At 35.6% G+C, this 25,073-nt stretch overlaps 1 protein-coding gene and 1 long non-coding RNA gene across 8 annotated transcripts in view; one reads left to right on the forward strand and one right to left on the reverse strand.

Annotated features, from left to right (window-relative positions):
• LOC144455851 (uncharacterized) overlaps window positions 1-10,791 on the forward strand; it is a 64,805-nt gene extending 54,014 nt beyond the window's left edge. Inside the window, exon 3 of the long non-coding RNA XR_013484657.1 lies at window positions 10,648-10,791. This is a non-coding gene — a long non-coding RNA (uncharacterized LOC144455851). The remainder of the gene's footprint in view (window positions 1-10,647) is intronic.
• BIRC6 (baculoviral IAP repeat containing 6) overlaps window positions 1-25,073 on the reverse strand; it is a 307,740-nt gene that overhangs the window by 17,516 nt on the left and 265,151 nt on the right. For all 7 annotated transcript variants that reach the window (XM_020972336.2, XM_020972335.2, XM_020972334.2 and 4 more), the window contains 2 exons: window positions 21,975-22,136; window positions 19,458-19,535 (listed from right to left, as the gene is read on the reverse strand). In XM_020972336.2, the coding sequence (XP_020827995.1) occupies window positions 19,458-19,535; window positions 21,975-22,136 (240 nt within the window). The remainder of the gene's footprint in view (window positions 1-19,457; window positions 19,536-21,974; window positions 22,137-25,073) is intronic.

Genomic DNA, 25,073 nt, shown 5'->3' on the forward strand with positions numbered 1-25,073 from the left:
GAAGCAAGTAAGAGAAGCAGAGGAAAAACTGAGAGTGATTCAAGAAAATCATGAAAAATAAGTCAACAGCTTGCTAAAGGAAACCCAAAAAAATACTGAAGAAAACAACACCTTAAAAAATAGTCTAACCCAAATGGTAAAAGAGGTCCAAAAAGCCAATGAGGAGAAGAATGCTCTAAAAAGCAAAATCGGCCAAATGGAAAAGGAAGTCCAAAAACTTACCGAAGAAAATACTTCCTTAAAAATTAGAATGGAGCAATTGGAAGCTAGTGACTTTATGAGAAATCAAGACACTGTAAAACAAATCCAAAAGAATGAAAAAATGGAAAACAATGTGAAATATCTCATTGGAAAAACAAATGACCTGGAAAACAGATCCAGGAGAGAGAATTTAAAAATTATTGGACCACCTGAAAGCCATGATCAAAAAAACAGCCTAGACATCATCTTTCAAGAAATTATCAAGGAAAACTGCCCTGATATTTTAGAACCAGAGGGCAAAATAGAAACTGAAAGAATCCATCAATCACCTCCTGAAAGAGATCCCCAAAGGAAAACTCCTAGGAATATTGTAGACAAATTCCAGAGTTCCCAAGTCAAGGAGAAAATATTGCAAGCAGCCAGAAAGAAACAATTCAAGTACTGTGGAAACACAATCAGGATAACATAAGATTTAGCAGCTTCTACATTAAGGGACTGCAGGGCATGGAGTATAATATTCTGGAGGGCAAAGGAGAAAGGATTATAACCAAGAATCACCTACCCAGCAAAACTGAGTATAATCCTTCAGGGGAAAAAATAGTCATTCAGTGAAATAGGGGGACTCTCAAGCATTCTTGATGAAAAGACCAGAGCTGAATAGAAAATTTGACTTTCAAATACAGGACTCAAGTGGAACATGAAGAGGTAAACAGGAAAGAGAAATCATAAGAGACTATTAAGGTTGAACTATTTACATTCCTGCATGGAAAGGTCATATTTGTAACTCATGAGAGTTGGAGGGTAAAAATTATCGTGTGTGTGTGTGTGTGTGTGTGTGTGTGTGTGTGTGGATGGATAGATGGCACAGGGTGAGTTGAAGATGGAGGGGTGATATCTGGAGAATAAAATTAAGGGGTGAGAGAGGATTATACTGGGAGAAGGAGAAAGGGAGAGACAGAATGGGGTAAATTATCTCACAAAAAAAACCCCAGAAAAGTCTCTCACAGTGGAGGGGAAACAGGGGAAGGTGAGAGGGAATGAGTGAATCTTATTCTCATCAGATTTGGCTTAAGAAGGGAATAACATACACACTCAATTGGGTATGGAAATCTATCTTACCCTTCAGGAAAATGGGGGGGAGGGGACAAGAGAGCAGGGGGATGATAGAGGGGAGGACAGATTTGGGGAGGGGGTAATCAGAAGCAAACACTTCTGAGGAGGGACAAGGCCAAAAAAGAGAACAGAATAAATAAATAGAATAAATGGGGCGGGATAGGATTAAGGGAAATAGAGTTAGTTTTTCACAACACGTCTACTATGGAAATGTTTTGCATAACTTCACATGTATAACCTATATTGAGTTGCTTGCCTTTTCAATGAGGGTGGGTGGGGAGGGAGGAAGGGAGAAAATTTGGAACCCAAAGTTTTAAAAACATGTTTTAAAAAAATGCACATGCAACTGGGAAATACATACAGGAAATGGGGTACAGAAATCTATCCTGCCCTACAGGAAAATAGAAGAGGAAGGGAATAAGAGAAGGGGGGAGGGTGAGATAGAAGGGAGGGCAGATTAGGGGAAGGGTATAGAGAATGCATGCCATCTTGGGGTGGGGGAGGGATGAGATGGGGAGAAAACCTGGAACTCAAAATCTTGTGGAAGTGAATGTTGAAAACTAAATTTTAAAAAATATTTATTGTAAAAAAAAAAGAGAGAGAGAGAAAGGAAGAAAAAAAGGAAGAAAGAAAGAAAGGAAGAAAGGAAGAAAGAAAGAAAGAAAGAAAGAAAGAAAGAAAGAAAGAAAGAAAGAAAGAAAGAAAGAAAGAAAGAAAGAAAGAAAGAAAGAAAGAAAGAAAGAAAGAAAGAGGCAAAAAACCAACCCCTCTTCTCAAGGAACTCACAATCTAATGGGGAAGACAACGATATAAAGAAGATAAATTCAAGGTAATCTCAGAGGGAAGGCACTAAGATCAAGAAGGAAATGGGAAAAGCTTCTTGCAGAAGGTGGGACTTTAGCTGGAACTTGCAGGAAATCAGGAGGCAGAGATGAGGAGCAAGACAATTCCATTCATGGTAGATAACCAGGAAACTACATGGAAGTGGGAGGAAGGTGGAAGCACAAGGAAACCTGTGTCACTGGACTGCAGATTATTAAGAGAAGTAAAGGTATGAGAAGACTGGAAAGAAAGCAAAGGGTAAGGCTAAAAGCCAGAGTATTTTAGATTTGATCCTAAAGTTAAGAGGGAACCAGTGGAGTTTACTGAATAGGAGAGTGACATAGTTAGACTTGCCCTTTAGGAAGCTTTACAATTGATCTTCATTATTAGCAGATTACATATTTGCAAAATTACCTTCTCATTAAAATTTATTTGTGACCCCAAAATCAACACTTGTGGCTATAGCAATTTTGCAGTCATTCATGGAAACATCTAAAGCAGTGAAAAATCAAGTTGCCCAATGAGCATGTTCCCTGCTGAGGTCAAACAAGATGATGCTCTGCCTCCCTGTTTCAGGTTCCATGCTGTAAACAACTGTCCTTCTTGCCATCTATTTAGTGTCACGTTATTTACATTTTTGTGCTTTTTTGTTGGTGATTTTGTTGTACAAAACCACCTCCAAGCATTGTGCTGAAGTATTGTCAAGTGTTGCTAAAGCAGGAAGAATGTCAAATGCCTTATGAAAAAAATGTATGTTAGATGAGTTTCATTCAAGTATGAGTTAATGTTGGCTGTGAGTTGAGTTCAATGTTGACCAATCAAAATACAGTACATCCAGAAGAAAAAAAAAAGTGAATCTGCTGATCAGCATATGAAGCTGCTCTGGAAAATGCCAAAGTACAAGTTGTGACCAGAGGCTTGTAGGAACCTAACCCGGTATTTTCCCTAGGAGCAATGGTTTAGTATTTGCTAATTTAGTGTTCATGGCAACTTTATAGACCTTCACTATTGTGAATGATGAGAACTGATTGTGTTTGATAGTGGAGGATGAAATGTAGTAAAGAGAGAAGAGAGCCAGCAAGATTCACCAGCAGGTGACTTTAGAAATCCAAGGGTGTGGGGCAGCTAAGTGGCGTAGCAGAGAGAGCACCGGCCCTGAAGTCAGGAGGACTTGAGTTCAAATCTGGCTTCAGACCAAACACTTGACACTTACTAGCTGTATGACCCTGGGCAAGTCATTTAATCCCAATTGCCCCCCCCCAATCCAAGGATGAAGCTAAGAGGGCTAACACCAGGATGGGCAGTGGCAGATGTGTATGTGAGAGATCTTTCAAAAAGCAATAGGATGGTAACTGATTGGATATGTCCCCAGGGGGAGGAGGGGAAGGGGAGGGAGAAGGAGAGGAGTTGAGGATACCTAAGTTGTAAGGCTGCGTGACAGTGACGATGGTGGTACCCTTAATATTAATAAGAAAGATAGGAAGAGGAGAAGGCTTAGAGGGGGAAAGATCTGTTCAGTTTTGGACCAATTTTTGTTGATGTTAAGATGTCTATGAAACACCTATTTTAAGATGTCCAATAGGCAGTTTGAAATGTGAATCTGGAGGGTAGAAGAGGTTAGGGCTGAATAAACGTATCTGAGAATCATCAGCATAGAGATGATAATTAAATCTGTGGGAACTGAAGAGACCACCAATGAAATAGAGGTAGATGAGAAAACAGCGCAGAATAGAGCCTTCAGGGGCACTCACAGGTAGTGATGTGCCCTGGATGAAGATTCAGTTAAGGAAACTGAGAGTGACCTGGAGAAGCAGGATGAATAATGTCATGGAAACCTAGAGAGTATCAAGGAGAAAAGGGTGAGGGACACAATCAAACACAATTCCCAAGACAGATCAAGAAGGATGAAGATGGAGAAAAGGTCATTAGATTTGGCAATGAAGAGATCATAGGTAATTTTGGAGAAGACAGTTCCAGCTGAATAAGGTGCAATTCTCACAGACCCAAAACAAACAAAAAACCACAGTCAAACTCTACTTCATAAAGAATCATAAAATTTTAGTCTACACTCTTTTTAGTGGTAAGTAAAGCCAAAATTAATGAAACCTCAGAGCCAAGGTATTAGAAAAGCAGCACGTTGTGGTGGAAAGTATTGAACTTGGAATTAAGATACTTGTCCATTTCTTGTCTTGTTTACCACCAAGTATCTCTAAGACTGACTGTAAATCAGTGGACTGTCATGAGGATCAAATGAGAACATATGGAAAGCACTTTTCTAATTAAAGTTTCATATAATTGTGAATTATTACTGAAATATCATTTCAACTTTCCTATCACTGATTTTGGGTGATTCCTTCACCCTTAGATGAACTCAAAATTAATATGTGTCACTGCTTATTTTACTGTGATGGTAGGCTCCCAAATTTCAGCAATTTCCCAGTGTTTAATCTATTAGCATACGTTCACATTCTGTATTAGACTATAAATTCCAAGAAGGCAGACTGTCTATATGAGTTTACATGGCAGTTTCATAAATTCATGACACTTAGAAAAAGTCACTTGATAATAATGATGAATACTGTGGAATTTTAAAATATTAATATTTTTAAAGGATGGCAAAAGATTGAAATGACAAGGCAGATTTTTGCATGAAAATATACTTTTTACACACACTTAAATTTTTAACCAGGAAGTTGGTCACCCTCACCCACCAGAGCAATGATAAAATTATTAAATCACAGCCTTTATTTTTCATGTACTTTGTAGAATGAAATTCAGTCAGGATACAACATTTCCATAATGACAGATCTATTATCAAAGTCAACATCAAAGATCATTTGGCCCTTTAAAGCAGATTCAGAACTTGCTATGCCAGGAATGACAGTCTGTTTCCAATGTTTAAAAACACATATTTCCATACTGTGAAAATGTATTTTCCATTTCAATGCTAACAAAATGATTATTATGCAACTCAAAAAAAAAGGCCAAAAAATATTGTTATACCTTGAAGTTTTTGGGTTTTTTTTGTTTAAATCTTAATATCTAGCATCGAGGTCAAAATTATTTATTTTTAATCAAGAATAACCAAAACCCCAAAGAGTCAATGGAACAAGCAAAAAACATTAAACTATCAGTATATGTAAATCCTGTTTCCTAAAACTCTTTATACTGAAAGGCACTAGTGATTAAAGACTATTTGAGAGATTTCAAATTCTACACAATAATTCAAGTTCAGGTACAGATTTCTGGGTAACATGTGAATCCCAGGTATACTCTGTAATGTAGTGGTTAGCCTTAGGTAGCAGAAATCGCATGATCTCTCCTTAGGGCATGTTAAACTGACCAGTGGACATTAAATTGGTTGCAAAATTTGATCCTTGGTCTTGTCTCATATATACATAGCCTGTAAAAACCCCGCTAATGCTTGGTGTCTGCTCCCAGGAAGCCAGAAAGAACCCCTGAAACAGTTATGTGCCTTTTCTACTCTACAAAAGACTGACAATCACAGAATCTTAAGAGTCAGGAGGAATCTCAGCAGCTGTCTAGTCCAATTCATAAGTAAAAGGATTAAAATATACAATAAATGGTCATCTAACGTTTGCTTGAAGAGCCCAATGGGGGTGGGAGACTACATTAGTCAGTCTATCCTGCTTTCAGAAATATCCAGCTGATCGCAAGTTCTTCTTGTCACTAACCCTAAATTTTTGTGGGGCAGCTAGGTGACCCAGTGGATAAAGCACCAGGTCTGGAGTCAGGATGACTTGCATTCAAATTCAGCCTCAGACACTTCCTAGCTGTGTGACCTTGAGCAAGTCACTTAACCCTTTCTGCCCCAGTTTCCTCACCTGTAAAATGAGCTAAAGAAGGAAATGGCAAACCATTCCAGTATTTTTGCCAAGAAAACCTCATATGGGGTCACGGAGTCAGATGTGACTGAAATGAATGAACAACAACAAATCCTAAATTTGCCTCTTTTGAAGCCTGTGCCCGCTGTCCTTGGTACTGCCTTTGGGGCCAAATATTTGAAAGGCAGCTAACTTGCCCATCAAGTCTTCTCTTCTCCAAACTAAGCATTCTCAGTTCCTTTGACCTATCCTCACATGACACTGACACCAAGTTCTTCACAGCCACTAGGAGGCACAGTGGATACAGTTCACTGGCCTTGAAGTCAGAAAGACCAGAGTTCAAATCCTGTTACAGACACTAGTTGTGTGAACTTGTGTAAGTCACTTAACCTCTGCTTCACTTTCTTTATAAAATGGGGATAATGATAGCACCTATCTCCGAGGGTTGCTGTGAGGATCAAATGAGGTATCTGTAAAGCACTTAAAACAGTGCTTGTCACATAGCAGGCAATTAACAAATACTTGTTCCCTTCCTTCCATCTATCCTGATTGCTCTCCTCCACAACTTACCATGTTCCTCCTAAACTGACACCCAGAAGTATGCACAATTTTCCAGTCCACATGTATAACATACACATGCAACTTGCTTAACTCAGAGCCTTAAAAGCATAACTCTAGGGCTCTAGATTACTCTTTATTATAATTCTCAGTCCTCTCTGGACCTTTTCTACTAAGCCTCAGAAACTTCATCCTGAAAACGCAATCCTGCCCTAGAATTCACATTGCACTTGGTACATTCACTCCCTTATCTTCCACCTGTTCCCCTTCTTTTCACTTCTTTCAGCTTCCTTTTATGTGTTGTCTTCTCCCAATAGAAAACAGACTTTGAGAACAAGGACTATTGACCATCTTTTTTTCTGTTTGTTTTTGTTATTTCCAGTGCTTAGCTCAGTATCAGGCACATAACTGAGCTCTTAATAAATGCTTGAATATACTGCCTTGAATATACCACAGAGATGCCTTTATCACACCATGAATGGTTATCTTAGATTGTCTACTACCAATATTCTATACCTCAGATTCTACTAGCATGTCTGTGCAATCCAAATTATAACCTTATGGACCCACAGGTGATAGGATCAATTAATAATTGATGAAATTTCATCTCCATTGCCTCCAGGAACTCCAGTGAGTAATGCTTAGGAACATATAAAAGAGGATAGCAAAAATTATGAGAAGATAAAGATAGTATTCTTTATTGCCTAAGATGCATCATTAACATATACTTAATCAAGAAAGAAAGAAATGAAATACTTTAAAGTCACTAGGAATTATTTTCATACTTCTATTGAGTCATGTTATCTGGATTTGGAGACAAAGAACCTAGATTTACATCTTATTCCCATTCCTTACTATTCGAGTCACTTCTCTACTCCTCTGGGTCTCAGTTTTCTTATATGTAATAATGACATACTAGATCAGAGGTTCTCAAACTTTTGAGAGAGGTCTCAGGACCCCTTTAAACTCTTAAAAATTGAGAACTGTCAAAAGCTTTTGTTTATGTGGGTTGTTCAAACATCTATTGATGTTTCCTTTATTAGAAATTAAGTTGATAAAAATTTAAAATGTTAATTCATTTAAAATAACAATAATAAACCCATTACATTTTAATATAAATAACACTCTTATGAAAATAACTTCAAAAATTTTTAGTGAGAAAAATGGTATTGTTTGGCATATTTCTGCAAATCTCTTTAATGTCTGGTTTAATATAATATAGATGGATCTCATATCTGCTCATGCATTCAGTTTCCTGTGATGTATTGTTGTTAACTGGTTTAAGTATATGAAGAAAATTTAGCCCCACAAAGATATATTTTTGGGAAAGGGAGCAGTATTTTAAACTGCAAATAAATAATGCCCTAGTATTATTAAATAGTTTTGACCTCAAGGACTACCAGGAACCCTCAGACTGTACTTTGACAACCACTCGATTACATGACATCAAACTTTTTGATTGAAATTAAATATCCCCTTATCCAGTCTCCCAACAGTATTTTCTAGATGTGTTAAAATGTTTATAGGAGGGGGCAGGTAGGTGGCACGGTGGATAGAGCACCAGCTCTGAAGTCAGGAGTACCTGAGTTCAAATGCGGCCTCAGACCAAACACTTGACACTTACTAGCTGTGTGACCCTGGGCAAGTCACTTAACCCCAACTGCCTTAAAAAAAAAAACTCCCCAAAAAATGTTTATAGGAACTACTGCCTGGTAACCATTTTCATTCTAACTATTTACGTTTGGATAAATTTTAGGAGAAATATTTGTATCAGCAAATTACATTTCTAACAATGATTTCTCTGACATCAATAGTCCTTTTCATTTTGTGCATATACTGAAAGGATTTATTTCATCCTTAAGAAAATAAATTTCCAAATTGGTTTTTATTTTAATTTAGTTATTTGTTATGTGAACAAAGTTTCCTTCCTTCCTTTTTCCCCTTCTCCCTTCAAAGGAAATGGGGAATAGGACTTTCAAACTGGACAAATGAACAAGTGAAAGGCAATTATGTTCCCAGATCACTGAAAACACAAAAACTCTTGCAAAACTGAAAAACATCATTGCTTTTTAAAAAAAAAATTAGCATTTTATTTTTCTCTAATTATATATGAAAACAATTTTCAACATTCATTTTTAAAACTGAGTTTCAAATTTCTCTTCCTCCCTCCCCATTCCCCTCATTGAGAAGGCAAATAATTTGATATAGGTTATTCTATGTGTAGTCATGCAAAACATATTTCCATATTAGTCATGTTGTTAAAAAAAAATGGACCAAAATTAAAAACCCAAGAAAAATAAGTAAAGTTAAAAACTTATGCTTTGATCTGTATTCAGACTCCATCAGTTCTTTCTCTGAGGATGGACAGCATTTGAAAAGCATCATTTTAAAGGCAACAAACAGAAAAATATTAATTCTGAGAAGATGATTTTTTTTTGGTAAGGGAGGAAAATTCTGTATGATTATAATACTGTAACCTTTCAAAAAAGTTAATTGGCAATAAATGTTTCAAAAACACAGTTATCTTTTAAAATTATTCTTTTCAGTATCAATGAAATAGCATGGATTTCTAGAATGCTTCAATTTCATTTTTAGTTTTAATATATTAATAAGATAACTAAAGCATATTAATTTACATACCTTTCAATATTGTTTAACTCCCTCTGCACACAAATGAGTATCTTTATGAATATCTATTTAAGGAGAATCAATGGAACAGTAATTTCACCTGAGCGGGAAATTTATATTATAGGAACTCCCTAAGACTAAATAAGAAAATATAGTACATTGATAGCATACATTATTAGTTCATTTTTATCTACCTACCAATTAACTTCATTAAGAAAAAGCAACTAATGATAAAACTAGACTAAGAACTTCTACATTAGTAAGTCTCATAATTTTTGGAAAAAGGAGATGCAACAATGGCCACTATTTAAAAAATATTTTTAAAAATTATTCAAGATATTTCTATGTAGACTTTTATATACAATTCAATTAAATTATAGGAAAGGGTGGATTTCTTATTTTACACTAGATGTAATGCTCTCTTTTCATTATGTTAAAATTTTTAAAAAGTGTTGTTAAAGACAACAAATAAGAGCTTATATTATACATAGTACACTGAAGTAGTAACCTACGTATAATACCCTTAATTTTATAGATGAGGAAACCAAAGCTGAGAGAGGTTAAGAGACTTGCCCAGGTTAAGTAATTTATACCTAGTATCTGCGGTGGGATATATTTATTTTTTAAACAGAGTCATTGCTTTTTTTTTTTAAATCTCTCCCTTCTCCACCCTGCATTTCTTTGTTTTAAGGAAAGCCTAAATCCAACAAGCTAGTCAGGTTGTTTCAGGATTCAGTTATAAATTGTAATTGTAAATTGGTTTCAAAACTGGAAGGTACCTTACAACTACATTAAGTACAAAAGGACGTAGCTGAACTATTGGTTTCTGCTAATTAAAATTTCTGTTCATTGAAATTTAAAGGCCTTGCTTGTATAATGTTTAACAATTCATTGTCTAAACTTTTGTTTCACCATCAACTATTGGTTTTTTGTTTGTTTGTTTAGGCAATGGGGTTAGGTGACTTACTTGCCCAGAGTCACACAGCTAGTAAGTGTCAAGTGTCTGAGGCCAGATTTGAACTCAGGTCCTCCTGACTCCAGGGCTGGTGCTCTATCCACTGTGCCACCTAGCTGCCCCAACCAACTATTGTTGAGGTAGATTTAAACCCACCTATTCTCAATTCCAAGTCCAGCATTTCAAATGTAGCAGAGATCTATGTCATAACATACAATTTATGATTATTATATATGACAAATATACCATAATTCATATATTTCTATGGTATTACCTTTTTGGGGGGCATGTTACCAGTTTTATTTTGTGTACTACATTTTATGAGTTATTTCATAGTTTACTGTGTTACGAAAAGCGTACATTATCAGAATTAATCTTTTGTTATAAATTGTAAGTAGAAAAGTGTATTTTTAGCAATCTTTAGAGAAAGATTACAGTTTTTAGTGGTCATGGGAATTTAAACCCCTATTTCCCATATGTCACTGAATCAACATTTATGTCTTTTATTTTCACACTACTTTCTAGGAACATGTTACCCCACGAAAATTGAGAACTGATTTTATAAGGTTGCTCCTCCTGTATGATTATTCTGATGTTCAGTAAGTGCACTCTTCTGATTGAAGGCTTTCTCATAGACATTATTTCCATAAAGTTTCTAGTAAAAACATTCTGATGGCCATTAACTGTTCTCTTCTGTTTCTCTCCAGTATGAATTCTCTGATGTTGAACAAGTATGGAGTTCCTCTGGAGGGCCATGCCACATTCATTGTATTCATAAAATTTCCCTTCCATATGATTTCTAGATGGTTGACAAGTCCTGATTTGTGTCTAAAGTCCTTTCTACATTCATGACATTTATAAGGTTTCTCTCCAGTATGAATTCTCTGATGTCCAGTAAGTCCTAATTTCTGTCTGTAGGCTTTCTCATATTTGTCACAGTAATATGGTTTCTCTCCCATATGAATAGTTTGATGATCAAGTGTTATCTTCTGTATGAAAGCCTTTCCACATTCATTATATTTATAAGGTTTCTCTCTAGAATAAATTCTCTGATGTTTTTAAGTCCTGTTTTCTTACTAAAAGCTTTTCTACGTTAGTTAACATTCACAATTTTTTCTATACAATGAATCATCTGATTTTGAGTAATATTTATGCTACTGAAGGTCTGACCACTTTTAGTACATAAATGTGCTTTCTCTTCAATACGTATACTACAATATTCATTAAGATCTGAATTATTACTGAACAACTTCTCATGCTTCTTATGCCTAGAAAACATCTTCTTTGAGCAAATTCTCCTTTATTTAGGTATGAATACAATCTGACTGGCCTTTGCTTTGTATCATATTGATGGAAGAAATTCTTTCCAATAGATATTTTGTGCTGTGGGAAAAGGATTATTCTTTGGAAAAAGCCTCTATGATATATATATAGATATATCTATCTATCTATCTATCTATCTATATCTATATCTATCTATCATATCTATCATGTTTAAAATATATATATATATATATATATATATATATATATATACACATATATACATATATACATACATACACACACACACATAGTTTTAAACATGCATGGCCTCTTACTTGATTGGGAATCTTCATTTCTGGGGTTTGTACATATCCAAAAAGTTTCTCCTTATTCTTTCATTTTTTAAATAAGGCACCACATTCCCAGGCTTCACCAAATTTGAAGACATGGAGACCACTGACTTGGATACTTGCTTGGAATAATTTTTTCACAGAGAGGCCCATCTTTGGAGCCAGCTCTCTGGTTTCAGCTCTAGTATCCCAATGTGCTTTTTTTTTCTTTTTAAAAAAATTTATTAATTTATTTTGATTTATCAACAATCACTTCCATATGCTTTTGAGTTGAAAATTTTTCTCCCCCTTCCTCCCCAAGACAGTGCACAATCTGATATAGGCTTTACATTTACATTCCTATTAAACATATTTTCACATTAGTGAAGTGGTAAGTAAAAATTAAAACCAATAGGAGGAACCAACAGAAAGATGAAACAAAACTCAACAGAAGGTAAAAATAAGTGATAGTGATTCGACTTCCATAGTTCTTTTCTTTGGATGTGGACAGCATTTTCCATCCTGAGGCCTCTGGAGATGTCTTAGATCCTCGTAATGCTGAGAAGGGTTCAGTTTAACAATCTTAGTCATTGCATAACATGGCTGTTGTTGTATACAAAGTCCTCTTGGTTCTGCTCACTTCACTCAGCATCAGACCATATAAGTCTTTCCAGGTTTTTCTGAAATCAGCCTGTTCATCATTTCTTATAGCACAATAGTATTCCATTACATTCATATACCACAACTTGCTCAGGCATTCCCCAATTGATGGGCATCCTCTCAATTTCCAATTCTTTGCCACCACAAAAAGAGCTGCTATGAATATTTTTGTACATGTGGGTCCTTTTCCCATTTGTTTGATCTCTTTGGGATATAGACCTAAAAGTAGTATTGCTGGATCAAAGAGTATGCACATTTTTGTTGCCCTTTGGGCCCCAATATGCTTTTCACTCACTCACTCACCTGGACAGGTGCTTCCTGGGTCATTTCCCTCTGACATCCAGACCACTTCCCCTCACTCCAAATGGTTGATCATATTTGATCTAAACTGCTAGTCCCAGCCAGACTAGATTCCAGTAGTTCTTCAGCCTCACATCCCAGTAAAGCTCCTTTTGAGAGGGATGCAGGTGCCTCCATTCCTTTTGGGTGAAGTGCACAGCCACTGATTCCTGGTAATCCCTGTTGGGCAGGAGTATAGGGGCAATCCCCCCTCTTCAGTGCTCCCACTGGATAGGAAAGGGCAGAATCCTCAGAAATCAGAGCTTCTCCCCAGAAAGACAGACTGTTGAGAAGCATGAGGTATCTCTTGACTCCTGTTACTTATTCACTCTACCCCAATTTCTCTCTAGTTGTCTGGGTATTGTCTTTAAAGTAGTCATTTGGGGTTTCGGGGTAAGGGGATGATGGTGTGCGAGTGTTTATTCCAATAAAGTTGATCACCAAAAAATTTTTGAGAATTCCTTTCTGTAACTTCCTTTGGCATGTTCCTTTCAATATCCTTACCAAGTGACAAATCTTTTTCTTTTAGGGGAGCTGATTTTAAGTAAACAGTCAAGTATCATTCAGAAGCAAATCAAACCAATAATATGGTAGTTCAACTAGATAGTACCATTTTAGTTAACAATGAAATGTAATAAGGCATGATTTTCTTGTGAGACTTTTAAGTTGACTGAAGGTAATTTGTAAAAAAGAGTTCCAAAATATTTTGAGTGACAGGCTTGTTTTAAGTACTTCTTCAAGATAAATACTTTGAAGGAAGACACCCATTTAATATATATAAGTTCTAGTAGGCTTGTTATTAGTTTTTTTTTTAAAGATAGAATGTTCTGATGCATAATGCAGGTATACATTGAGGGCTTTATTTTTGGAGGTTTTTTATTTGATCAATGGAGGGAAAAGATAACTGAAAGAATGGATTAATAAAAGGGAAAAATAACTCCATTGATGGGAATTAATGGGGAGTAGTGGGGAAAAAATAGTATGTCGATGCACAAGATTTAAGGAACAGTATTGTATTTTTAAATTGTTACAGTGAAATGTGATATGAGGTGTAGTAAAATTAAAAAAACAAACAAACCCAAAATTCTAATTACTTTTTAGTCACTTATAACAAATTGATGTCACTTATTCATCATCATTTATTCTATTTATGCCAGTTATGACAACAGAAAAGAGACAAAATTATTTTGGAATAAGAAATAGTGAAACACTTTAGTATAAGTAAGTATTCACTATATATTGGCATAATGCTTGATCTATTTATATTGTAAATTAGTTGTCATGTATCTTTGTCATAAACACATAAAAAAAAGAAATTAGAAATACTTAATTGCTTAGAAAGATGCACACATTTATTTCAGGACAGAAGACAGGGACCAGATTGGAATTGTGATTTCAGGGACAAAGAATTTAGAGATGAGTCTTAGAGAGTTGCCAAGGGCCATGAGAAGTTAAAATGACTTGCTCAGGATACCACAACCAGTATGTGTCAGAGGCTAGACTTTACTTTAGATAAATCTTCCTGGCTACAAAGCTTGCTTTTTATCCACTACATCAGGCTGCCTTCCTTATTTCAGAATAAAAAACTTAAAATCTTAGCCAAAGATTGTAATTCATTTATAAGAAAATTACACCTTGTAGAAACCTCCAGGATTGCTTTTTTTCCTTCCTGTGGTCTATTTGGAAAACACCAGATAGCTAAAATATTGGATATAATTTAAATTGGTGGGGGAAAAAAGTATTTCAACATCTGCAAAAATATTCCCTATTGAGTCCTTAAAGAGCTTTATTGTTCTTGTGCCATGAAAATGAATGTTTACTTTAGCCCAGTAACATTGCAGGAGGTTAATAGAAGGGGAATAGAGTCTAAGGATTGTTATACCCTTTTGTTATGTCACGAAGCTAAATTATCATGAGTTCTGTAGTTTAGTAATTTCAATCTAATTAAGTACAAATAAACCGCAGGTAAAACAGACTTCTTTTTAATGTATTCAAGCTACGTAATATCCATATTAGAGACCTGAAGAGAAAACAAGGCTGAAAAACTGAGAAAAATTAGTGATTTCTTTAGGATTTTTAATACTGGAAAAACTTTGCTTTTTTAAGAAAATATTTTACATACATATGCAAATATATATGCAACTCCATAGGCATATGCAATTATGTACATATTTAAACTCTACTTCATGCTGAATACTACTGGTGGCAAACATGATCTATGGACCAATGTGAAGCAACTTAGATATGACTTTCTTTTCTATCCTGTACATACTAAGAATTATACTATGGAGTTTAGCTATAATCACTAACTGCTACATCTGGTGTTATTTGGCTCTATCTTCCTTTTATAATTAAAATCTCTCACCGTTTCTTCTCTGCTTTTATTCCTCAACTACATGTCTACGTTGAGGTATTTAGAGTGGGAATGAACCTTGGCTAAATCAAATTTCTGCATGGCTTTGAGGTATATCTTCTTATAATATTTGGGGCTTGCCTATACCAGCTAACTAGCTCAGTTTCTTGGAGATATGGTATCATTCCATAAATGAATTGCCCAACAAAGCTGTATTACAACTTTACGTCACTCCAATGTTGGTAGACTAGATTTTGCTGATGATTTTACCTAGCTATAATGTGTTGTAAAGCTCATGGATGATACTGATGAAACTTCAAATACACATCAAAATAGTAAGAATCTCTTCTAGAGATTTGCTACTGACCATACTTTTGCCATTTATTGAAAAATTCTGTCATTTAAGTGCCCAAAGAACATGTTTGCCTTAATTTGGCATTTTAGTTCTGTTAAGGAGAGGATCATTGGGCATAATGCTTCCTAACAGAGGAGGCCAAGCTGTGGAAAGTTTCAGGATTATAGCTGCATCATTTGGAAATCAGAGAGAGAATTTATAAATCTTGAGCCGAGTCACGCTCATATACGTATCTCTAGCAGGTCATCAAGGTGAACAGACTCCTGGAGCAATGTAGGTAAGGGAAGTCAGGAATCTGGATATAAATTTTAAGATGAGGACTGGCTTAAAGTATGGACCAGTTGGAATGAGGCATGAAGCTGGAACAGGGCTGGATGCAGCAAAGTAACTAGAGCCATATCATTATCTTACTCCCTCGGGCTCCCCCTGCCCAGTGTAAGCAGGGGGTAGGGATGAAGGAAAAGGTGAAGGAAAGCCCTCCTTTCTTCAGATGATCTCAACTGTTGAGTATGGTTCTACAAAGTGGCTCAAAATTATACCAGACTTTAAAATGTCCATGGCTATTGCTACACAGCAAGAATATCTTGTCAGCAATAGTCCTAAGCTGCTACATTAAATGTCAGAACCAAGAGATTTTTCTTTTTTGAAAACAGTATAGAGATCATTGCAGCTATTTCTACTCTTTAGCCTAAGCACTTTCCTCTAGCGTGATTATTTGCATGTTGTTTGAGATATCTCCTCACCATCAACTTACAGTAAGGCTACCACTAAAGATGCAGGCAAAGTTATAAAGATGGCATACTGGGTATGTCACACCATGCCTAAAACCTAGTAGGTGCTTAACAGAATCTGAGGATAACAGATACAGAGTTGGAAGGGATATTTCTTAGAAGACATCTCTTCTAACCTCTGCATCTTATAGATGATGAAATTGAGTTTCACACAAGTTAAGAGAATTGCCCAACAATAAATGGATAAGTATCATAGGTAGGATTTGAACTCAAGTCCTTTGACTGCAGAATCAATGTTCTTTCTACTGCGTCATCCTGAATGATCAAGAAATCATTTTTTATTCGCTTCAGTATTTTGAAAGGAAGATAGGGAGGCTGTATAAACACAATGAAGGTTGTGGTCTGTCAATGTTAGCTTCAGAAGAAGGGTCCATAGGTTCTTCAGGACAGAACTAACACACTAGATATCTTTGGGACTTTTATAGAAGTAACTGTGATTATTTCATTATTGTGATATTTCAACAACTTATTTCTGTAATAGTATAGAACAATATTTATACTCTGGAGGTTACATATCTGAGGTTCTAAGGAAAACTATCATTTTGACATCTATCTTCAAGCAATTAAAATAATGAAAACTTGTGAGAAAAATAAGTGACCACTACCAGTTGGTAGAGAAGGTAGTTGAGGCATCTAATTTAATTTTTTGGGGAAAAAAGTTTCTGCCAAGTAACATTCATGATATGAAGGCGCTGCTAGACTCTCTTACCACCTTCATTTTCTTCACTGATTGTACAGTTAGAAATGATACTCAGAGAGACTTAATGCCTCTAGACTACTTTAAAAAAATTCAGAATCTTAGTTTGTAAAACATCTTTCCAAAGTTATCCACCAAGGTAAATATATAACTAAGGAAATATGTAGGACAAAATGAATAGGAAAGTGTCATCATAATCAACAAGCATTTCAATTAAAAATCAATGATGAAAACACATACTGATGTGTTATCAACAGGAGAGTTCATACCACTATTAACAAATCTCACATAATTAAAAACTTTCACAAAAGAGTTAAGTAAGCTAGAAAGATAAGATTTTGTTATATTCTTCATTATGAGAATTTTATACTCTGAAGATTCTAAGATATAGGAATAAGAGCTGGGATTTCACTGACATAAGAACTCAAAAGACTCAGTTCCTTCTACCAAAGCTGACACCTCTGCTGCAACTTATAGTATTAAAGAGTTGCATAGAGCAGGGATCAGAAAACCAATACAAAAGTAAAGTTTTACTATTTTTTAAAATGTAAAAAACATTCTTAGCTCACCATTTAAAAAAAAACCCACCAACAACAAACAAAAAGAGGGTCAACCAAATCATAGCTTGCTGACCCCTGGCCTAGAACAATGAGAATTTACATGACTCGCCCAGGGTTATATAACCAGGAAGAGCAGAAAAAGGTATTTGAAGCCAGGTCTTTGCCACTTCAAGGAAAGATCTAAGTGACCCTATTTTTGAAGGCAAAAGATTTTCAGAAGAATTAGGGGAAAAAAGTTTGCACACAGGCTAATACTCAAAGAAAAAAAAATTAACATTATTAAGATAAATGCAATTCTATACACTGGAAGAATGTTTTAGGCAATAGCAATGCCTAAAATAGTGCTCCACGAAAATTTTATAATGTTAATGAAAAATACAAATGTTTATATGCTGATAAAATTCCTATTCATTTTTTTGGAGAAAAAAAAAGGAGGTCTTTATTCTTATTTTGCTTTTTTCCTTAAATGGAAAATTTATTAAAAGTTTAATTTATACTAATAATAGTGACTAAAATATGCTTAAGAGAAAATAAAGTGTTTCAAGTTCTGTGAACTTTCATTTGCAAGTTAGTGAAGTAGGCAGTCAAGTAATAATTGTGATCATAAATTTCACAGAGATAGTCTTATTTGTGTTTCTGATTGGTAAAGAGAGGTGTGATGCACTGTACTGTCAATTCTTCAGCTTATGCTCCAGAAGACTGATGATAAAGAATCAAAAATAAATCATAGTCTTGAATCTTTAAGGATTCCTGTTAGTTCTTCCTTTCTAAGGCTAATACTATGTACATCAGGCAAGGAAAAAGGAAAAATTTCTATCCCCTATGGACTTTGATTTAATCAGTTAGAGAAGCTACTTTGTACATGGAAGATATGTAACAATCTGGAGCTTCACACAAAATCAAAACCCAGTTTGCTTTAACTAAATGGTAACAATTTTTTTATGTAACTACCAAGTACAAAAAGCATTTTCTTATGCAAAGAAGAACTAAGTGGTTAATGGACCCTTGCTCATATTTTGTAGCCTCACTATTGCTGAAATTATGCAATGACAAAAAAAACCAAACCAACAAACAAAAAAACCCCCCAAAAACAAAACCCCCAAACTATGACAAAAAAGTAAGATATGATGTATTAATGTATCAGCTTTTAAACAGGATAAGCCTTCAAATGCCAGATCACACAAAGGGCACAGATTAAAAATAAATGACCCAAGAGCCCAGGGTGCTTGGCCCTGCGCAGCCACTTACTGTGTGACATGGGCAAGTCAATTTCCCTCTCTGAGTCTGAGTTTCCTCATCTACAAAATGAGGCTTGTGAAAGTTATACAATTACCAGGGAAAGAGCACTAAATTTAGAGTCAGCAAAAGGACAAAGATTTGAATCCAGGACTCTTTTCTTTACTACCTGTAATATCTTGACTTACTCATTTCTCTGGACCTCAGTTTCCTCATCAGTAAAATGAAAGGGGTAGACTAAATGGTTTTAGTTACTTCTAGCTCTTAAATCCTACATTTCATGGACAAGATGACTTCTAAGGGTCTTTTCAGTTTGGACATTTTATTCTATATCTCTGAGTAAGAAGAGACTCAAGGAAAGTGTCCAGGTCTTCTAATAATAACTGGATATATGTAGCACTTGAAAGTTAGAAAAGTGCTTTACATCAATTGGGGGATTTTTAAAGCATCCAATGCACTACTGTAATTCTTTTCTAAACTGTAAAAATAATTTTTTTCAGTTTTAAGGTAATTAGAGAGAAAGGAAATTTAATAATTCAAATGGAACTAGGAAAAAACGGCACTGAAATCTCAACAAACCTGAAATTGTTTTGTTTCAAAAAAAATTTTTTAAAAGACCTAGAAACTTCAAAAAGCAAGAACAAAGAAAACCAAGAGTCAACATATTTTCTCCCCATGTAGTTACCATCTTACAGCTATTTTGCGTTTATGTATTTAGAAGTAAAAGGGTGAGAAAAAAATTTCCTTACTTGTAAAAAGCTTGATGTCTGAGGATTCCATTTCTCTTCTGGTCTTCCATGCCATGTATTTAATATGCTTAAACAAACCTGAAGAGAGACAAAGCTTTAATGGGAAAATTGCAAGATGAACCATATGAACAAAAACTGTTGATGCTAGAAGAAAAAAATAACTATGTTATATTAATCTTATCTCTTCCAACCCTTAAGGGTAGTGAGGATGTTAAAATGAGCATTTTCAGGCTATGACAAATCTCTGCATGGCACTACAATTTCATTTAAATGGAAAATGATTAACTACTTTTTGAAAAAATATTCTTGGAGGATGGAGAATTCTAAAGAATTTTTAGGACAAGAGTTTAGGAAGGAAGAGAAAAATGCTTGGTTGTGTAGTTTTGTAGTATTTCTGAAAAGGATGAAGGTTCCATGATGACTGAAAAGGGCAGGTAAAAATGCATACATATGAAGGCTAGTTAGTGGGTAAACGTATTGTAGGATCATAGATGATGTATAGCTAGAAAGGACATTAGAGACCATTGAGTCCAAACCTATCATTTCAGAGAAGAAAATGAAGCCCAGGGAAATTAAGTGACTTGCTTAAGGTAATACATAAACAAGAAAAATATGATGTGAATTCATTTTGAGGCATAAAGACTGCTCTACAGGTATGTGTGCCTATGTTCATCAAATTTGGAAAAAGCAATGCAGTTTCTGGAAAAAATCCAGAATAAAGACTAGAAGATTTTGCTAACTTCACACTGAATGAAGAAACTCAGAATATTGTGGAGAGTTTATGATATAATTACTTATTTGGAGGATTCAAGGATGTCTGCTACTTAAAAAGAAAGGTAGGATAAGGTAAAAATTACTTTTTAAAAAAGATAATAGTTGAGTGTGCAGCAACCATTAATGTTTATCTCACGTTATGGCTGGAAGACAAACTCAGAGTAGGGTGATTTTATCAACCAAAAAGAAAAGACATTAGTCTTCTAAAGAAAAAAGTCAGTTTAAAGTTCATCGCTTGCACATTCCTGCAATACTATTTCAGCGTAGGAGAAAATTATTTAGCAATTAATTTTATTTATAGAGGTTTATAGTTTTAAAAATTTCACATCCATGATCTTGTTTAATTTCTCCCAACTATCTCATGTTTGTAGAGCTGGTGATCTTGTTTTTGTTTTTCCTTTCTTTTTGGTGGTTTTTTTTTTTTGGTGAGGCAGTTGGGGTTAAGTGACTTGCCCAGGGTCACACAGCTAGTAAGTGTCAAGTGTTTGGCCTGAGGCCGGATTTGAACTCAGGTCCTTCTGACTTCATGGCCAGTGCTCTATCCCCTGCTCCATCTAGCTGCCCCAGGTGATCTTGTTTTTAAGACAAAGAAATTAATATACAGAGAAGCTAAATAACTTGGTCAATGCAATATAGCTATTTAATGATGAAATGGTGATTAGAAATCTACTAGACCTTGTTCCTTTGACCATTATAGATTGCCAGAAGGGAATGATTCCTTTCGCTTATCTAGATATCAAGAGATGCAATGCATTATGTTGACCCGAGAACACCTGTGTTCAAGTTACTTGTCTGCCATATACTGCATGTGACCCCCTGCAAGTCATCTTGCCTCTGAACTCCTTAGGCCAACTCTAAGATTTTAAATTGTAGAAAAGGTAATGATAGGCATTAGTAGAGGGGATTTCCTTATCCAGCTCTTCCACATATCAGTTAAAAATCACAGGTCTTGTGCCTCAATCCCATAACTATCTTGGTATCAACAACTTTCATGCTTTAGTTCATAATCAGTATTTTTATATAATATTTATTCACAGACTGGCTTAAAATGAATTTTTTTTTCTTGTCCATAAGGAAGCATAAAGGAGAGAACTAGGTTTGCCTTCAGCTAAAACACTTTACACTGACAGAAAATATTGGTTCTAATTCCAAGGCTTGTGTTAGAGCCAGGAGTGAGCAAGATGTTTTAAATATAGTCAGCTTGTTTCTTTTGGGGACAGGGACAGCCCACACATTTTTAAACAAGGCAAAGATACATTAACACTTTCTGAAGCATTCTTCAAACTGTACCCCTTCAAGTAAATTTGTCATGTAAAGGTAAGCTAGGCGCTCAGTCCGTTATAACCAGAGAAGTAGCTATTTGTATAGTTGATATATACTCCCCTAGTTTTTTAAATGCTGTAATACAGTCAACATATAGTTTATACTGAGAGTATACTAAACATAACCACGTAAAAGATCTGAAGCACCTTTAAACAGATTTTAATTACACCTGAGGAATAACGTTTTTGTTGTAACCTCCTATATTTAATATGAAAATGAAAACAACAACAACAAAAGATTAAAAATATACATTTCCTCCTTACATTTAACTTTAGGAAAGGTACCTAATGCTGTATAACAAGGCCAAGGAGTAATCACAAGCCTGTAAATAAACTGGGTTCAATATAGTGAAATAACATAACTAAAATAAGATTACAAAAACATTTTAATACAATGAAAAAAAGTTTTAAAGTACATTACCTTGCCATCATTGTAAAGGTTTGGATTGAATCGAACACTATGGCCACCAGTTGTCTCCAGATTCACAAGTGGGGGTGAACTGGGATAGTCTTGTGGAAAATAGACATCAAATTCAAAGCAGCCATTTGCATAAGGAGTATCTGCTGGGCCAGTGATTAGAACCTAAGATGCAAGGAGGCGGGGAAAAATCACATCAAGAAGATTGAAATATTTGACATACTTAAATTTTTCTGTGTCAAAAATCAAAAGCACAATCTGGTACAAAATAAAGATAGTTTTCTTCAATCAATTAACCAATTGGCATTTATTAAACACCTGGTATACACTAAGGATTGTCCAAGGCATTGGAAATATTAAAGACAAAAAGTGAAAACATCTTATCCTCAAGAAGCTGACAATATAAAGGGTAAAACAAACACAGATATATATTCAAAATAAATGTAGTGTCTTTTTTTCTGTGGGGGTGGGAGGAAGGCATTAGTATTTTGATGGGATTCAGGTGAAGCTTTAGAAGATGGTACTTGACATCGATCTTTAAGGAAAACAGGGATTCTGAGAGGTGGAGGTGAGGAAGAAATACATTCCAGGCATAGGGGAAAACCAATGCAAAGGCACAGAGACTAGGAATAGAATTTGGTGTATTAGGCAAGTCCATCTGTCTGGCTGGCTGGATCTCCAGAGTGTATAAAGAAGAGTGATGTCTAATTAGGGTAGAAAAGGAAGCTGAGGCCAAGCTATTAATAGTAATGAATGATAAATAAAGGAGCTTATATTTAATCCTAGAGATGAAATGAAGTCTTTTTAGTATACTGAGTAGGGGAGTTACATGGTCAGACTGGTGCTTCAGGAAAATCACTGACAACTGTGTGGAAGATTGGGGGAGAGGGGGATACTTGCAAACAAGGAGACTAATTAGAGGTCTATTGCTATAGTCAAGGTAAGAGGTGATAAAGGCCTGAACTGAGTTACTGACAATGTGAGTGGTGAGAAAGGGATGGGAAGATGAGTTATGAAGACAGAAATGATAAGATCCAGATGACACTGAGGTTATGAACATGGGTAACTAGAAAGATGGTGGTGCCCTTGACAGACACAAGGAAACTAGATAAAAGGGGTAATTTTTTGGGTAAAAAAAGTATTTGTATTCAATATGCTGAATTTCAAATGCCCCATAAGCAGCTGGAGATGTATTCCTGTAGCTCAGAACAGAAAAAAGACTGGGATCTATCAATTTGATAGTCATTTTAATAGAGAAAATAATCAAACCAATGGAATGGTCAATGAGCTCAGTCCTTATGAGCATACACACAAGTTAGCTTAGGTGATACATCCCAATGTGCACTTTGAAGAATGAAAAGTTATTCTGTACCTGGTTTCAGTTAGCCACTTGGCAAAGAGGAGCCTTGTGATTGGCTGTGAAGCCAGAACTTGGATGTATTCAAATTGCACTAATTAGCCAAGGCAAGTCTCTGGGTATTGCCCTTTCTGATTTGGCTGGCACTACTGCAGGGAGGACTAAGAGCTGAGAGCCACTGGGTGAGACTCTGGAATGGTCATGATGCCAACAGTGCAAGGCCTTACGTTTGCTTATGCCTCTGTTGTGTCTATTCTTTCCTATTTTTAGCTGAATGAGATTGAATACACTGTGACCTTGTGAGCTTTGAAAGGCTGGAAGAGTAAGCCATAAGAAGTCTGGAGCAGAAGTCTATGTGAGAATTTGCCATAAGCCACATGAGTTAAGTTGATCCAGCTCATAGTAGCAAGGATATGAATTCATTCATCCAGACCAGGGCTGGGGAACCTGCAGCCTTGAGGCCACATGTGGCCTTCTAGATGCTTGGGTGCGACCATTTAATTGAATCCAAACTTCTCTGAACAAATCCCCTTAATAAAAGGATTTGTTCTGTAAAACTTGGACTCAGTCAAAAGAATGCAGCTGAGGATCTGGAGGTCCACATATGGCTTCTAGGCTGTAGGTTCCCCACCCATGATCCAGACCATACCACTCTGCTTGATGAAATTGGCAGAATCAATGCTATTTAGAAAATGTGTTAAGTTTGAACTTAAAACATAGGTCAAATCAACTAGCATTTATTAAGCCCCTACTATGTACCAGGCCCTGTACTAAACATTGGGGATACAAAGGAAGGCAAAAAACAGTGCCTAATGACAAAGAGCTCACAGTTCAATGGGTGAAAACAACATGCAAACAACTATATAAAAAAAAGTTATATACAGGATAAGTTGAAGAGAATCTTAGAAGAAAGCCATTAAAACTGAGGAGATTAGGGAAGGGTTTCTTGCAGAAGGAAGGATTTTAGCTGAAAAATGAAGCAAGCCAGGGGGGATAGGAGGCATAGAAGATGAAGCGTATAACAGGCATAGGGGGATGGCCAGTGAAAATACCTAGAGTGGGGAGATGGAATATCCTTTATAAAGAATGGCAAGGAGGGTTGTGCCAGTGGGAAGGACAGAAAAATAAATAGAGAGAGAGAGAGAGAGAGAGAGAGAGAGAGAGAGAGAGAGAGAGAGAGAGAGAGAGAGAGAGAGAGAACGTGTAAGGTATAAGAAGTCTGGAAAGATAGGAGAGCACCCATTATTATGGACTTTAAAAGGCAAATAGAAGACTTTACATTCAAATCTGGAGGTAATAGGGATCATAATTCTTAGTGCTTTTTTTTTTAAAGATCACATTCTTTTTTTTTTTGGTACATAAAGCACCTGGAAGAAGTATTTTAGATGATGCAGAGAAAATGTTGCAACTTTCTTCAATTATAATCTTGGATGATACTGACAAATGATGAGGGGTGTTAGCTAGAGATCCTTTAACATCTAACTTTCATTTTAAAGGAAGTCAGTCTGTTACTACTTATTTTCATCTCAAACTACCTGTTTCTACCCCCATTGCATTTTGAGTCTACAATAACTGCCCTAAGGTCGATAAACACTTTCAAGCAATGAATTCAATGCCCTTAAAAAAATTCCCATTCTCTAGGTGTATTTTGCAGCTTTGTTATTCTGAACATATCTGACATTTACTTTTCTGTTTACATGTTTTTCTCCCTAGTAGCATGTAAGTTTCATTGGGAATGGATTTTT

This window comes from Phascolarctos cinereus, unplaced genomic scaffold (assembly GCF_003287225.1).
Source record: "Phascolarctos cinereus isolate Bilbo 61053 unplaced genomic scaffold, phaCin_HiC Scaffold_2;HRSCAF=192, whole genome shotgun sequence".
Taxonomy (NCBI): domain Eukaryota; kingdom Metazoa; phylum Chordata; class Mammalia; order Diprotodontia; family Phascolarctidae; genus Phascolarctos; species Phascolarctos cinereus.